The sequence below is a fragment of the Oculina patagonica genome, unplaced genomic scaffold, assembly GCF_052425735.1.
Source record: "Oculina patagonica isolate OP01 unplaced genomic scaffold, crgOcupat unplaced155, whole genome shotgun sequence".
NCBI classification, from domain to species: Eukaryota; Metazoa; Cnidaria; class Anthozoa; order Scleractinia; family Oculinidae; genus Oculina; species Oculina patagonica.
The window spans coordinates 1-14,368 of NW_027557574.1; the positions used below are offsets into that span (position 1 = coordinate 1).

At 37.0% G+C, this 14,368-nt stretch overlaps 3 protein-coding genes across 3 annotated transcripts; 2 read left to right on the forward strand and 1 right to left on the reverse strand.

The window, feature by feature from the left end:
- Positions 1-47: 47 nt before the first annotated feature.
- LOC144639958 (tubulin gamma-2 chain) lies at positions 48-7,535 on the reverse strand (the record flags this gene model as incomplete). The annotated part of the gene is made up of 13 exons (XM_078499219.1): positions 7,380-7,535; positions 7,183-7,233; positions 4,975-5,036; positions 4,596-4,649; positions 4,402-4,515; positions 4,220-4,288; positions 4,034-4,113; positions 3,829-3,874; positions 2,430-2,510; positions 1,429-1,515; positions 1,136-1,181; positions 777-880; positions 48-101 (listed from the first exon to the last, which is right to left on the reverse strand). Coding segments are annotated over exons 1-13 (897 nt in total), but the record flags the coding sequence as incomplete, so codon positions are not given.
- A 108-nt stretch (positions 7,536-7,643) lies between these two features.
- Positions 7,644-10,655, forward strand: LOC144639959 (inositol polyphosphate 1-phosphatase-like). Its single transcript, XM_078499220.1, has 3 exons — positions 7,644-8,028; positions 8,122-8,395; positions 9,237-10,655. The coding sequence occupies exons 1-3, from the start codon at positions 7,819-7,821 to the stop codon at positions 9,929-9,931; spliced, it is 1,179 nt and encodes a 392-aa protein (XP_078355346.1). The 5' UTR covers positions 7,644-7,818; the 3' UTR covers positions 9,932-10,655.
- A 983-nt stretch (positions 10,656-11,638) lies between these two features.
- LOC144639960 (dnaJ homolog subfamily C member 9-like) lies at positions 11,639-14,165 on the forward strand. The gene is made up of 2 exons (XM_078499221.1): positions 11,639-12,243; positions 13,675-14,165. The coding sequence occupies exons 1-2, from the start codon at positions 11,674-11,676 to the stop codon at positions 13,870-13,872; spliced, it is 768 nt and encodes a 255-aa protein (XP_078355347.1). The 5' UTR covers positions 11,639-11,673; the 3' UTR covers positions 13,873-14,165.
- The last annotated feature ends 203 nt before the right edge of the window (positions 14,166-14,368 follow it).

Consider the following 14,368-nt stretch of genomic DNA (forward strand, 5'->3'; position numbering starts at 1 on the left):
AAATTAAATACACAATCCTGTTTTTTTTTTCTGATATGACCTCTTACCTGTAACAACCTTCTCATGACATCAAGCACTGTTGTTTTACGGATATTAGCCACCTAAAAATTAGTTGAAAATGATAAAAAAAACAGGTTTGAAAGTTTAAGGATTAAGGAGGTTGGGGAAGGGAAGGGGTGAGAATGAGGGTTTGCTAAAGGTCACATTTATACACCTACAGCTGTAGGTATGAGTGGTAGTGCCCAAGAATGCATTATAAGGGCAATGATCCTGAAGGCTTAGTTACCTTGCATTCCCCTCCCAAAGAAGAAACCATGACTAAACACCCTGAAGCATAGCTGTCAAAAGGTTCTGTAATAAACTTCGAGATGGGTATTGCTTGATTACGTTAAATTTGATATACGTCCCTATATACAATAATTTATTGTATTGAATACTCCATATGAAAAGCGATCTCGTATTCTTGTCTTCACTTCCAAAAAAGGAATGCTCAAAATCTAATGTTCAGTTGATTTTATTCATGTTCCTTTCACATGATATTTCAAGTTGTGTTGTATGTGCATGTAAACAAAACAGGTTTGGTTCTTATACAATAAAGGAGTTCACAAACGTTTTCTACATGTTCTTAGCAATAACTCTTTCAGTACTAAGGAAGAGGAAAAAGCCATTTCCAGCTATAGCACCAGTTCTAATTTTAAGTGTTTGCAAGATTATGAAACACAACTATTTTTAATATAAAAACTTGTAGCAAATTAATGCCAAAACAAGTGGAGTACCTTTTGATCAGTAGTAAGTGGAGTGTAACCAGTCATCAGAAAATGTAAGCGAGGTGTTGGAATAAGTGATGCAATCAAGCCAATCAGATCATTGTTCATGTAACCTGAAAACAACAACAACAAGAACAACATTCTTTACAAATAAACTTTTAATTCATTGTCTTATTTCAACTACCAGAGGGTCCCAGCCCATCCTCATCCTGAACTATGAAAACAAATTAAATTGCTAGTACTTTGTCATGATGTCTAAAAATAGTTGAAGTACAGGGGATACTTTTGTATTCATTTGTTCTTTAACATACAGTGTACACCTCTTGGAATAAATTTCCGACAGTAAGTAAATTTCCATGCTACCTCACCTGGATACCTGAGAGTTGTTGTACTTGTTGCCATTATTGTGGATACCTGGTGAACAATTATCAAATTAATTAAAAAATACCTGATATAATTAAAAGAAATTCATATTTTCCTCTTCTCCAAGACATTCCAATTCTTCTTTCCCTCCAAGCTCTTTGATTTTATTCCCTAGTTACATAAAATGGCGGAGAATGCTTACCAGTCTGGGATTTACTTATTAGCAGGTGGGTATCCTGTGCATACTGGCATAAGGAAGTATTAATTAATGTAAAATCAAATAAATGTCTTGACTTACCAGTTGATTTACTTGAGAAAATGTTGGATTCTGAATGTGAAGCCTGTCTGCAGCTATTCTGTTTAGAGCCGTGTTGTCAAGTACAACCTTCAATTTAAGCAAATAATAAACAACATGACATCAATGACATTTGTCAAATATCAAACTCTAGATTAACTATATTAATTTCAATTATAACTTAAATACCATTCAACTGATTGCCAATCTAATTTAATTTAAGATTTAATTCCGATGATGTAAGGTTAGATTATTGTAACTTTCTATCATGATACATTCTTTAAATCCCAAAGTGTCATGTCGCTTACCATCCTGCAATCTTTTAAAAGACAGATCACTTTAACTAACCTTTCACCGAAAATTGAACATGAATGTGAGAACTGTGCTTTATGTAGCACATGATCTACTTACAAATAATTTATTTTAGAATTATCGTAAATAATGAAGTTAAATTTTAGTCTCTTTTTATTGTGTCATTGTAAAATTCATTAAATACTCATGAGGGTGCAAACCAATCCCAGCACAGTATTCAGATCACATGTACACAACTGTAAACCCCAATACAAATCAAGCAATATAATTAACTTTTGATACAGACTCCTGCTCAGCTAATTAGTATTCATTAACTTTTGATACAGATCTCGACTGATTCGCATAACAAAACTTTCCATTCAATTTATTGTTTTCATTTCACAAGTAGAATAAAATATTCGCTTCCGATCTGTATGGCCGTTTACAATGGCTCGCCTATCGGCTCGCCATTGTAAACGCCCATACAGATCTCCTGCTCACATTTTATCTACTACGTAAATATCAAATTAAGGTGTTTTTTTTTTAATTTTTATAACTGATTTTATTTCTTTTATATGTGTCCCCTATTAGTAGAAGGTTTTTTATTATCCTCGGCTAGACTATATTGACACATTAATAAAAGTTGTTCAGTAAAAGTTGTCCAGACAAGCAAATTTGCCTAGTACTAAAATTTATACAATCAGTACACATACCACACAATCTGCATTTTGAGTGAGTCGTTTGAGTGTCAGTATTGAGTTATATGGCTGTACTACAACATCACTGATGTCCTCCTATAAAACAAAAAGACAGGACAGTGTCAGAAGTAAAGTGGTGGTTAGAAAAATATGAAATTCAAATTTATTATGACCTTTGTAATTGACCAGACTGTAAGAATCACCATTCACAGAAGTGTGTGATTCCCAGGGGGGGGGGGGGTACTTGCAGTATACATGACGGGGGGGAGGGTCCAACAGAGCTTCATATTGCGAACCCAAAAAAATACATGAGCCTGAAATTTTACACCCAAAAAATACCTGACATCAAAATGTTCTACCCCAAAAAGTACCAGACCTAGCACCTCTATACTGATTTATCCAATAAAACAGACTTTAAGACCTAAAAAAATATATGACAGATCTCTTGACCCAAAAAAATACGTCGGACCTCCCCGTCATGTATACTGCAAGTACCCCCCTGGGGTGTGATTTAGTTTTGCAAAAGCAGTACAGATAACCAAATAATAATAGACTTTATTACTGTTTTAGGGAAAAAAAGAATTACAACAGTATTACAAAAAATGTTAAAAATAGTAAAAAAGTTATATTAATACAAAAATATGAAAATATGATAGAAAACTACATTTAAATAATGACTAACTGTAAAGTTTCCCTCCTCTTACGATGAATGAAGTCTTTGTACGTGAAACGGGCAAACATATAGGGTTGAGAGATCTAAAATAATACGCGTGCTCCTTAAAGGGACTATGTCACGGCTAAATTTAATTTTATGTTATAAAACTTTGTCAAATATTCGCTATGAAACTAAATGTTTGCAAAGAAATTAATTATATGATTCTAAATGAAAAAAAGCATAGCTTTATTGCAGCCAAATGTGTCTCCCGGGCGTTACTTTTTACAAGCATACAAGATTAACTTTGAAAACTGTTCCGCCGGACCATATTTCAAAAACCCACATCGCAATACGTTTCAATCTTCGTGGCTTTTGGCCATCCGTTCCTTCTTTTGTATTTGCTGAGTTATTGAACTGTTCCTTCACTGTTTTAAAAGGGAACTTTATATATATATAAACAAATTTGATGGTCATTTCTTATGCCTATGTTTGGTTTAAATTCCGTGACACGGTCCCTTTAAGTGGGTCTATAAAGTGCTTACAAGGATGTATATCTGATTCAGCGATTTTCTTAACTTCGTTGACGGTTAGATCGTTTCTACGAATGGACAGCGGTACAACAGTGTTCCTAGGCACACCGATTATATCCAGACACCGGTTCTGCAGCTTCTCGAAGTGAAGGTATTCTCAAAAGTGAAGTGAAGTGAAGGTATTCTCAAAAGGGAGAGAAATGGAAAAGAAAGGATATAGAAATTTCACCTGCTGTGGAAACACTGAGTATGTTTGAATCAACTTCTTTGGAAATCTGTTAAACATAGAAATGAAAGAAAGTCAAGGTTTGAATTTCTATAATCGGTATTACCGGTAATATCTTTTTTGGCTTATTTCCTAGTACGCACACATGTATGTTGGGGTGTGCTAACAGAAATAATTTATTTTAATTTAATCTATAAATGAATATTACCTATCATTAAGTTTTTCCAAGAGGTATGAGCCCATACCAGATCCTGTCCCACCAGCTATAGAATGACACATCACAAAGCCCTGGAAATTCATTCATAAAAACATTAAATTATGTTTTCATTTATACTAGAAATACAGCGTTAGTACAGTGAACTGAAACCTGGCAAACAGAACAGACTCACTGTACCTCTAAACTGTCACTTCCATCAGCCTCTCTGTCAATGATGTCAAATGTTTCCTCATGAAGTCGTTCAGCCTGAAAAATGATTGAGTTTCAAGTTAAAGTCACTACTTTACATGAAGGCACACATCAATTTTTATTAATTTTTAAGTTAAAAATTTCAGAAGAACCAAGTCTTAGAGTAGAACCTGTGAAAATCCACTGGCCCAGTTGTTACCAGCACCTCCGCCATGTTTTGAAGTGTACATGTTCTCAGGATTGTACAGGTTGGCGTATGGTGAAGATGTGATCCCATCTATTACCTGCATGGTGTGAAATATGTTGAGTCAGCTATAACCAAATATAGACCTTATTAAGACCACCCTGTAACAAATCCACTTACCCTTGGTTCTAAATCCAGCAGAACTGCTCTGGGAATGTAGTGTTCATCATCAGCCTAGGGAAATATAAATCATCAATATCAATTGAAAATTACCACTTGAGGTATTACAACCCTCCAAGTTAAGACCATTTTAGTCGCCATGGCGACTAAAATTTTGGAGCTGGCGACTAAATTGGAAGCGAAGTCGCCAGCCTGGGGACTAAAATTGGAAGAAGGATTGAAAGCTTGAGCTAAATTTAGCGACTAAAATTTTTCACTGGCGACCAAACTTGAGCAGTTGGTGGCCAAATGGCCACTAAGGAAAAAAATAAACTTGGAGTGTTGTATTACCTTTTAAAGTCTGATTATGGTGGTGGTTGTGAGTTTGTAACAGCTTTACCTGATAGAAAAACACATCTTTTCTGTCTGTCCCATCAGTAGCAAAGTCTTCAAGAATTCCATCTGCAGATCAATAACACATAATAATATTATATGTTGTGGTTTAAATTAATACACTTTGTCAATACTCTGATGAAGGTGGACAGAGGCCACCGAAAATTTAGTGTTTAAAAATCTCAGATCGGATGAATAATTCTACTGTATTAGTATTACCGTTTGTAATGAAGAAATGAGTTGAATTTCTGATATTATTTTTGTTTCACTTTATAGGTTTTGCTAAAGTAAGCGACTTAAAACAGACGTGTATTCGTTGTGCAAAGCTGTTTAGCTTCATCATCTCAAAACGTCTGGTGTCACGTTACCTCGACTCTCTATAAGGCAGACACTTCTCTAAGACAGACAGTTGGGGCCGGTCCCGACGGTGTCCGTCTTAGAGAGAGTTGACTGTATACCAGTGTGACTTTGGCCAGAGAACTACAAACTTAAAAGAATCTGATTTGCAGTGAGAGTTCAAATTTTGTCCTTTGGATTCTGTCAAGCAGAGGTCTCACATGAATGCCTCACTACCCTCCGAGAAAACAATAGAACAAACAACAGGAACAATGCCCCAAGCCCCCAAAACAAATAATAATAATAATAATAATAATAATAATAATAATAATAATAATAATAATAATAATAATAAGCATCAGTGAACTACAGAAGATAACCTTGCTGGGTACAGCGCATATTTTGAGGAGGGTGTTGTCAAGCTAAAAACTGGCTACCCTTTAGTGCCCCAGGACCATGGTTTGGTCTCGGCGCTAAGGACTTTAAGCAAACATTACGTAAGGAACATAATAATAATAATAATAACGGCTTTATTGGAAGAGCTTCCACAGAGTGGCTCTTCGTCTTCCAAATAAACTAAATTTACAAAGAGTTATTAAAATATATAAAAGATTATTATTTACAATATTTACAATAAAAAATAAAAACTATGAAATCTGAAACTTCTCATAAAATTACACGAATACTATAAAAATGGATCACTAAAAAGTCATTCGATTTGTAAAAAGAAAAAAAAAGAAAACTGAGGGAAAAACTAACCTATGCGAGACTTTGCATTTTTGAATAAAATGTCTTTAACGGCCTTGATAAAAAGGGTATATTTCGTACGTTCGCTGGTAGGCCATTAAAACTAGTTGCAGCCATGTGTTGGAAAGTGTCCGCCTCTCTCGGAACTGATAGTTTGGGTGCCACAGATGATCGCAGGTTATAAGCTGTAACTGAGTGTACATCCAAACGTAGATAGTCTGGCCAATAGCAACTGCTACGCTAGAGGACCAGCAGGATAACAAGCTTGAGAGAGCTGCTACACTATGGCAAGCTGATGCATTAAAGTGTTTGCTAGCCTACATGGCAGGCATTCAAAGGGTTAAAGGAGGGAAAAAGGAGAAGTGAAAAGCTTCAAGCTTCTCATTTCCCCCTCTCTCGCCCCTTTGAATGCCTGCCATGCAGGTGAGTCATTTGCAGTAAACAGATTCCTCTCGCCACAACACAATTGCATCTCCTATAAGAGATGCAGGAGATTTGAAACAAAACGTTTCGTATTGATAAGCTGCACTTGACACTGGAAGCATAAAAATATGAAGTTTTTTTTTTTTTGTATTTTGTTTGTTTATTGTTTTACTACATAAAATTACAGCAAAAAAAGAAATGTACAGCACAAAAAAAGGAAAATACAGTTATTTACGGAAAAAAAAAAGGTTACAAAATTTTCGAGTTTACAGAACATACAATTTAACATAGCTAATTTAAATTACAAAGTGACAGGTTACAAAATAACAGGGTTTACAAAGGCCAACAACTTAGGTATATTACAGCAGTCTGATATGTAATTTGCAGGATAATTTAAAAAATAGTGACAACAACTTATCAAGGAGAGATAAGTGGGAGTTGAGGTTCCCACTTTTCATAATGAAAAACCAAAAATATGAAGTTGATCAACATTACATTTCTCCATACAGTATCAAGATGTTTTCAAGCTTAAGCAGGCAGGTGATGAGACTAAAGAAAATCATCAGCTAACTAATCAGATTATTGTTTGATGTACCAAGAAATTTCTAGAACTAAAACTACTACAAGGAATATGTAAATCAGTGACTAAAGGAGAATTTTAATAAGAAAGAAGCTGAAACTGATTTAGCACTAACTTTATATTAATTACCTGGTCTTATTCCATGTTCAGCACAAAGCTGTTTCCAGAACTCCATTCCAACTGTTAAAAAATATAAAAACTTTGTTAAAGAAAGAAAAAAAGCTTAGACTAGCTAAGTGGCAGTTAGCATATTTCCTTGCTTCTTGCAGCCAATATGCACACTGCGGTGGTTATTTCCCTTTTTAACGTTACCAAATAAAACTTACTTTGATTTCCACATTGTCCAATTTGTAAAGTAATGATTTCACGAGGCATCTTGTTTTACTTCGTTGATACAAACCTGAAATGGCGCTAAAACTGATCGAAATCGAAATAAACACAGAAATTCATGGCAGTCGAAAATGGCGGCAAATTTTATGAAATGTGTCAGCGGTGTAACTGGGCATTTCATATTCAGTAAGGGGGGGGGGGGGTGGTGACAGGAACGAAAATTATGAAAAGTTATCATAAAATCAGGAATTCATAAATTTTTATAAATTTTGCCGTTGGAAACTTTAAAAAATCTTTAAACTAGGAGAAGTAACCTTTAATTTGCAGAAAGAGAAATAGCCTTATTTCCGTGTCTATCTTGCCCATCCTCTCGTCCCTCCCTTCCCATTCAATAATTTGACACTGTTGTTTATCCAGCCGGCGATCGACTCCCTAATGGCCGCTAAAAAACTTCTGCAAGTTTTGCTGCAGGTCAGCGAAAAATCAGCCAAAATTGCACGAGCATGGCGCTGTCAGAAAGAGCTGTTCGAATTGATGGTTGAAGAGAAAACGCAGATAGAAAAGAACCAACGATTTGTGCATGATTTTAAAACACTGGCCGATGTTCTTGTTCAAGAAGTCGTGAAACATGATGTTACACAGAATGTGAGTTGAGTTTGATGCACGGGATACAGTTGCCGAAGGAGTGATCGTTAAATTTTTGAAGTGTAAACCTCTTTCTTTTGTTTAATCATACAGTTTCCTGAGTTCAGTGGTTATATTTTTGGCGAGGAATCAAACATATTTACCAACAGCTTTGGCCAGGAAATTAGAATAGAAGTGCAAGAGGACTCTTCTGCCACGTCAAAACATCTGTCCACGGTTCTTTGTGGAAATGAGACCGCTTCTCATCTGCTGGCAGGTCTTATTCATACTGACATTGTCTTGGAGACAGAAGAAACTCAAGCCTTGGAGGATCAGTTAGATTTCGAGCTACCATTGAATGAGTTAGCTATTTGGATAGATCCAATTGGTAAGTAGGTAGGATTTCATATTCATTTGTAGGAAGCATGTAAATTAAACAAAGCACCTGATTTAGGGCTATGTTTACACTGGGACTGGTTTCAAACAGGTCCAAATGAATCTTGTTTGATTTTTGGACCTAATAGGTCTTCTGTTTTCATGGGACCATTCTGGAACTTGCCAGAATGGATCCAAAACTGGACCTGCTGTTTTGCAGGTCCAATTTGGATCCATTCCAGACTGGTCCCAGAACAGTGCCGTGTAAACAGCTGATCTGGTCTGGTCAAGTCCCATCTTGAAAAATTATTGAAATTCATATGTTGTTATGTAGAGTAAGCCCCGAGTCTATTCAAACTCAGAGTCATGGACTATCCAGGGCTTCAGGAGGGAGGGGGGACTCCTATATGAAAGGATTAAGATTCTTCTGATCTTGCTCAGAGGTATAAACTGTGGTTTAATATTTTTGGTCTCACTTACTATGTTCAGAACAGAATGCCAAATTTTTTTAGCTGTCAAGGTCTTTAGGTTTGCACATTAAAGAAATAAAAAAGTACCGTGTTGATGAGGCCTTATGCGTCCAATGATGCGATAAGGACAGATGATGATACTGTGTTGACAGTGTAGGCATGAAAATTGGTATCTTTTAGGGGTCAAAAAGGTATGAGCCATACCCAGGTTGGTCTCTTTTAGGGGTCTAATTCACGATTACTTACAAGCATCCCCACTTCTTTCATGTGAGATACCTCCCACCCTAGGATGGACCAATACCACAGTAAAGCACATCATCTTTTTAGATCCCAGCCATAAAATTTGTGTTTGCCATTGTTGTCTGATTTTAATTTTTTTGACAGATTCCACAGCAGAATACATGTCAAATTCTCCTGGAGAGGAAGTTGACGGCATTGTAGTTTCAGGATTGCCTTGTGCAACTGTTCTCATTGGTGTGTTTCATCGAGACACTGGTCTGCCTGTGGCTGGTGTTATAAACCAGCCTTTCTGTACCGTAACCCAGGACAGCTCAAGCAACAAACAGTGGAGTGGGAGAAGGCTATGGGGGGTCGCACATGCTGGGCATTGCTGCTATTTTCTTGGAAATGAAAAACGGGAAACAAACGAAACTAAAAAAGATATTAAACCTAGAAGTTTTAAGATAGCTGTAAGTGGAAGTGAAAGTGAAGAAATGAAAAAGAATCTTATGTCCTCGGGTGCTAAATTATATCCAATTTCTGGTGTTGGCCACAAACTTCTTCACGTAATTGATGACAATGTAGATTTCTATATTCTGTCCCATGCCTCTTCCTTTAAGTGGGACACCTGTGCAGCACATGCAATACTTTGTTCCATGGGGGGAGAGGTGGTAGCCTATAGTGATGCAATATCGTTGAAATCAACAACAAAGGAACTCAACAAAGCAAGTCTTGATAAATGTAAAATAAAATATCAAAAACCAGATAGTGACATAGGAAAGAAATGGAGTAACATCAATGGATTGATAGCTTTTAAATCATATCAAAAAGTCCTTCAACTCCTGGAGTCTTTAATTTAATAATACATTAGTATGGTGTCAAAGCAATTTGAGTTTATTTGATATACATGCAAACATGAGACAACACAAATGCCCCTTTCATTTATTTAGTTGTAGCAGGAAAAAAGATTTATTTATTGTAAATATTACAATGTACATTATTATAATTATAAATTATAGGCCTGTTTACAAAGGCAATTTTTGTCATGCAACACAATGCAATTTTTGTTGTGCCAAAGTTGCATCAAGTTTTCAATGAACAGGTTTGAAACTCCTTTGGTATTGTGGGGATGAAATTGCCGATTTGATCGCCGTGATATCGCAGAGGTTTCGAATCTGTGTGAAACTTAAAAAATCACTCACATAAATGGGCCTTATCAATGCGTAGAGGCAATGTCAGTAGATACTTATTACAAATTATTGTTATTATTGAGCAAGAAGTCAGCTGGCTTGACTTTAGACTTTGCAACACAAATTGATTTTTTTTGAGAATTATTTCGCACAAGGGGATCTATAAGTCATGCAGATACTTAGCCTTACCATATCTCATTGCAAAGATGTTGTGTTAATATTTTAGAGCTCACACAGTAGTGTAGCACTGTTTTTCTTTCTATCATATCAGTGATATAGAAATGTAGAAAAGATTATAACAACTTGATTGTAATCAGATTATTTTAAGATAAACTAAATAATTACCATATCAAATTTAACACATGGAGAGTATCAGAAACCTATAATAAAGTAGAGGAAGTTTGCATTTTGTAAACAATGTGTTGTTTCTGAGTTAAGAAATCAAAAATAAGTGGCACTAACACCACCCTGACTGTGCTAAAGTTTCTTTGTCAAATTGCAAAAGGAATTCAGTCTGGATTTCAAGGATTGGCACTTCCAATCACCACTTGGGATAACCAGTCAACAGTCACTCTACTCAGGAACTAGATGGAAGGAGCGAGAAGGAGGTTTTCCTTTTGTTTTCATGGTTAATCTGTGAGGCCAAAATGGGAGATATATTGAGCGATGAGTCATGGACTACTCCCTGTACACAAAACTGAAAAACAAAAATTGTTCAACCCAGTGCTCAAAGTCTAATTCTGTTTCCAATTGTAGTTTCTGGTGCAAAATAATAGGCCATTTACAATTTTAAAATTCTAGCTTGGCTTTGAAGCTTGGGGAAATAAAACAAAAGATTTCACTTTGAGGTTGAGGGTTGAATGAATAATTTCTTTTGCTTCATTTCCCCAAGCCTCAGAGCCAAGTTGGAATGTTAATATTTAAAAATTGGTATATTACATTGCACCGAAAGTTGAGGAAAATGGTAACAGATGGAAACCAAAAACAAAATCGGAGGAAAGGGAACTGACATAGTTTGGGGGAGGTCAAATATCACAGAAACAGAGAATTTTGGGGGTGAAAAATCCGGGAATTACATGTGAAACTCAAATGATCAGAATGATCAGTCAAAAATTTTGTGAAAGTCAAATGACCCTTGAGGACAACAACAAGATTTCTGTGGTTGTAATAAATTATTTGACAACGGAAAATGCCGTAAGTGCAATCTCCTTTGGTGGTCGGATAAAAAATCTTGACAGTTTTCCGGCAAACGCCCTCAAAACGCCTCTTTTTGTTTGAGTAAGTTTATTTCCGGTTCCTTTCACGGGAAACCGGAAGTGCCCATTGGCCTGACATGTCCCACGTGACTGGTCTGAAAAATTGGCGGGCTGGTGGCGGCGAGGTGGCGGCAGCCATATTTCTTCTCCGAAAAGATGTCTTTCTTTGAATCATTGGAGTCGCTTTTTGGAACCAGAGATTTGTACGAAGTATTGCGACTGACAAAATCCGCGTCGGAATCGGAGGTAAAACGAGCCTACCGAAAAAAGTCGCTTGAAGTCCATCCTGACCGAGTGGCCGAGGAAGATAAAGCAACGGCTACAGTGAAGTTTCAATGTTTGAGCCGAGTGTACACAGTTCTCTCAGACCCAGACAAGAGGGCATTGTACGACGAAAGTGGTGAAGTTGACGACGATGTTGTTGTACAAGAACGCGACTGGGACGCATACTGGAGATTGCTGTTCCAGAAAATAACCGTGGAGGATATAGCGCAGTTTGAGAAGAATTACAAAGGTTCCGAGGAGGAAGTTAATGACCTGAGGTCAGCCTATCTGGATTATCAAGGGGACATGGACGTTATTTTGGAAAATGTGCTCTGCGCTACAATCGAGGACGATGAAAGGTTCAGAGGAATCATTGAGGAGTTAATTTCGAAAGAAGATTTACCAACATTCCCAGCCTTTGAAAATGAGGGGAAAAAGAAAAAGAAGGCAAGGAGACAAAAAGTGAGTTAAAATTCACTTTCCTATGTCAATATTAAATCCTTCACCAACCGTCTTCCCATTTCACGAAATTCCATAAAAACTGTAGTAACTTCAGGCCCATAGGAAAAAAAGAAATGTATATAAAGGGCCCAAAATATAGCTTAAACAACACCCCCCCCCCCCCCAAATGGTAAAAATCCTTAAAATTATGCTCTACTACCCTTTCAAGGACTTAGACTAAAAGCCATAATTTTAAAGGAGTCTCTTGCCATTTTGAGTATTTTTTGTACTTTTTTTTGAATGGGATAAATGGTATACAAGTGATGGAAACACAAAAAAGTGGAGGGGCTGGACCCCCAGGGGGGTACTCCGGGATCAAAGTGACGGGGATGATCGAATGGAGGCAAAACTCAGGACCCAAAAAAATCCCTAAGTCTCCCGACATTACCCAAAAAAATCCCTGGACCAAAAAAAACGCCCAAAAAAATCCCAAGTCAAATTACCCCTTAATTGCCAAGGCCGCGCCAAGGCACTTTAGTTTGATTTTAATTCCCAAAAAAATCCCCTATTTAAATCAAGTCCCCCCAAAAAAAATACCTGTCAAATTCTCCTACCCAAAAAAATCCCGGAATCGAAAATTTCGACCCCAAAAAAATCCTTCGCACATCCCCGTCACTTGGATCCCGGAGTACCCCCCTGGGGCTGGACCACCAGACATACCCCCTCCGTCCGGCCTCCAAAATGTGTAAATAGACACTTAAAAATTTCTCACACAGTCTGCATAAATGTTGCTTCTGAAGGCATCTTTTCTCACATGGTTTTACACTGCCAATGAAACAATTTTTGCAGATATTTTGAAAAATAAAATCAGATTGAATGTAGAGGACCGCATAAACTCAATTTGCAGCCATGGTGCACTGAAATACCCGCAGCTGGAAACTGAGCCTAAGGACCATATACATGCAGAATAAAACTGCTTGCAGTGAGAGTCCCCGGGGGGGGGGGGGGTACTCCGGCTTGTTAATGACGGGGATGATCGCAGATTTTTTTTGGGTTTGAAATTTTCGATTCCGGGATTTTTTGGGGTTGGAAAATTTGGCAAGTATATTTTTGGGTGACTTGATTTAGATAGGGGATTTTTGGGGTATTAAATACGAACTGAAGTGCCTTGGCGTATTAATGGTATGATGAATAAACAAAACGAGCGTTCTTTGTGTTATGTTATTGCCCCTCCTGGCAATTTAGGGGTAATTTGACAAGGGATTTTTTTGGGGGGAGGGGGGGGGTTTGGTCCAGGGATTTTTTTGGGTAACGTCGGAAGACTTAGGGATTTTTTGGGGTCCTGAATTTGCCTTCATTCGATCATCTCCGTCATTTACAAGCCGGAGTACCCCCCTGGGTGAGAGTCTAAGTAACTTCTCTTGAAAATAAACTTTATTTTACCTACAACAGGCTCAGAAGGAAGCTGCTGAGGCAGAAGAAATGGCACAAGAGCTTGGCTTGAATGACAAATCTGACGATAGCTTGAAGCAGCTGATAATGAAGAGACAGCAGGATAGAAAAGGAGCAATGAATGATATGATAGCTGGGCTGGAAGCAAAATACTGCAAACCAAAGAAACAGAAAACTTCCAAAGGAAAAAAGAAATAACAGCTGACTCAGATTGTTCAGTTTTGACAAAGTAAAGATTAAAACTGCAACTCACTGTTTTCTAGAAAAAAATAATGCAACACAAATAGATTACATTTCTAAATTGGCTGATACTAGAGTCACTTAAAAAAGGATTGTAAGCAATTTCTTAATAGCCTGGCTGGACACAATTCAAATGTTGCCTACTTGCACGCGATCCAGGAGAGATATAGGAGATACCGAGATGTCAGTATGCAAGCTATTTAGCTTTGAAGTGTTGTTGTTGTGACTGAAATTTATGCGAAAAACTCTTATTAATTAAAGTGAGGAGTATAATTTATACTTGAATTGTTCTATGTTTATGAGAGTCCATAGCTTGATAATTAACACGAAAGAAATTTCAACGAATTTTGTTCCAGTTATCTTTTGGGGCGTCAGAACCTTCCCCCTCCCGCACCTTTAACTCCCACTTCCCTTCTCTTTGTCCCATCTCTATTGCAAAATATATAACAAAAAT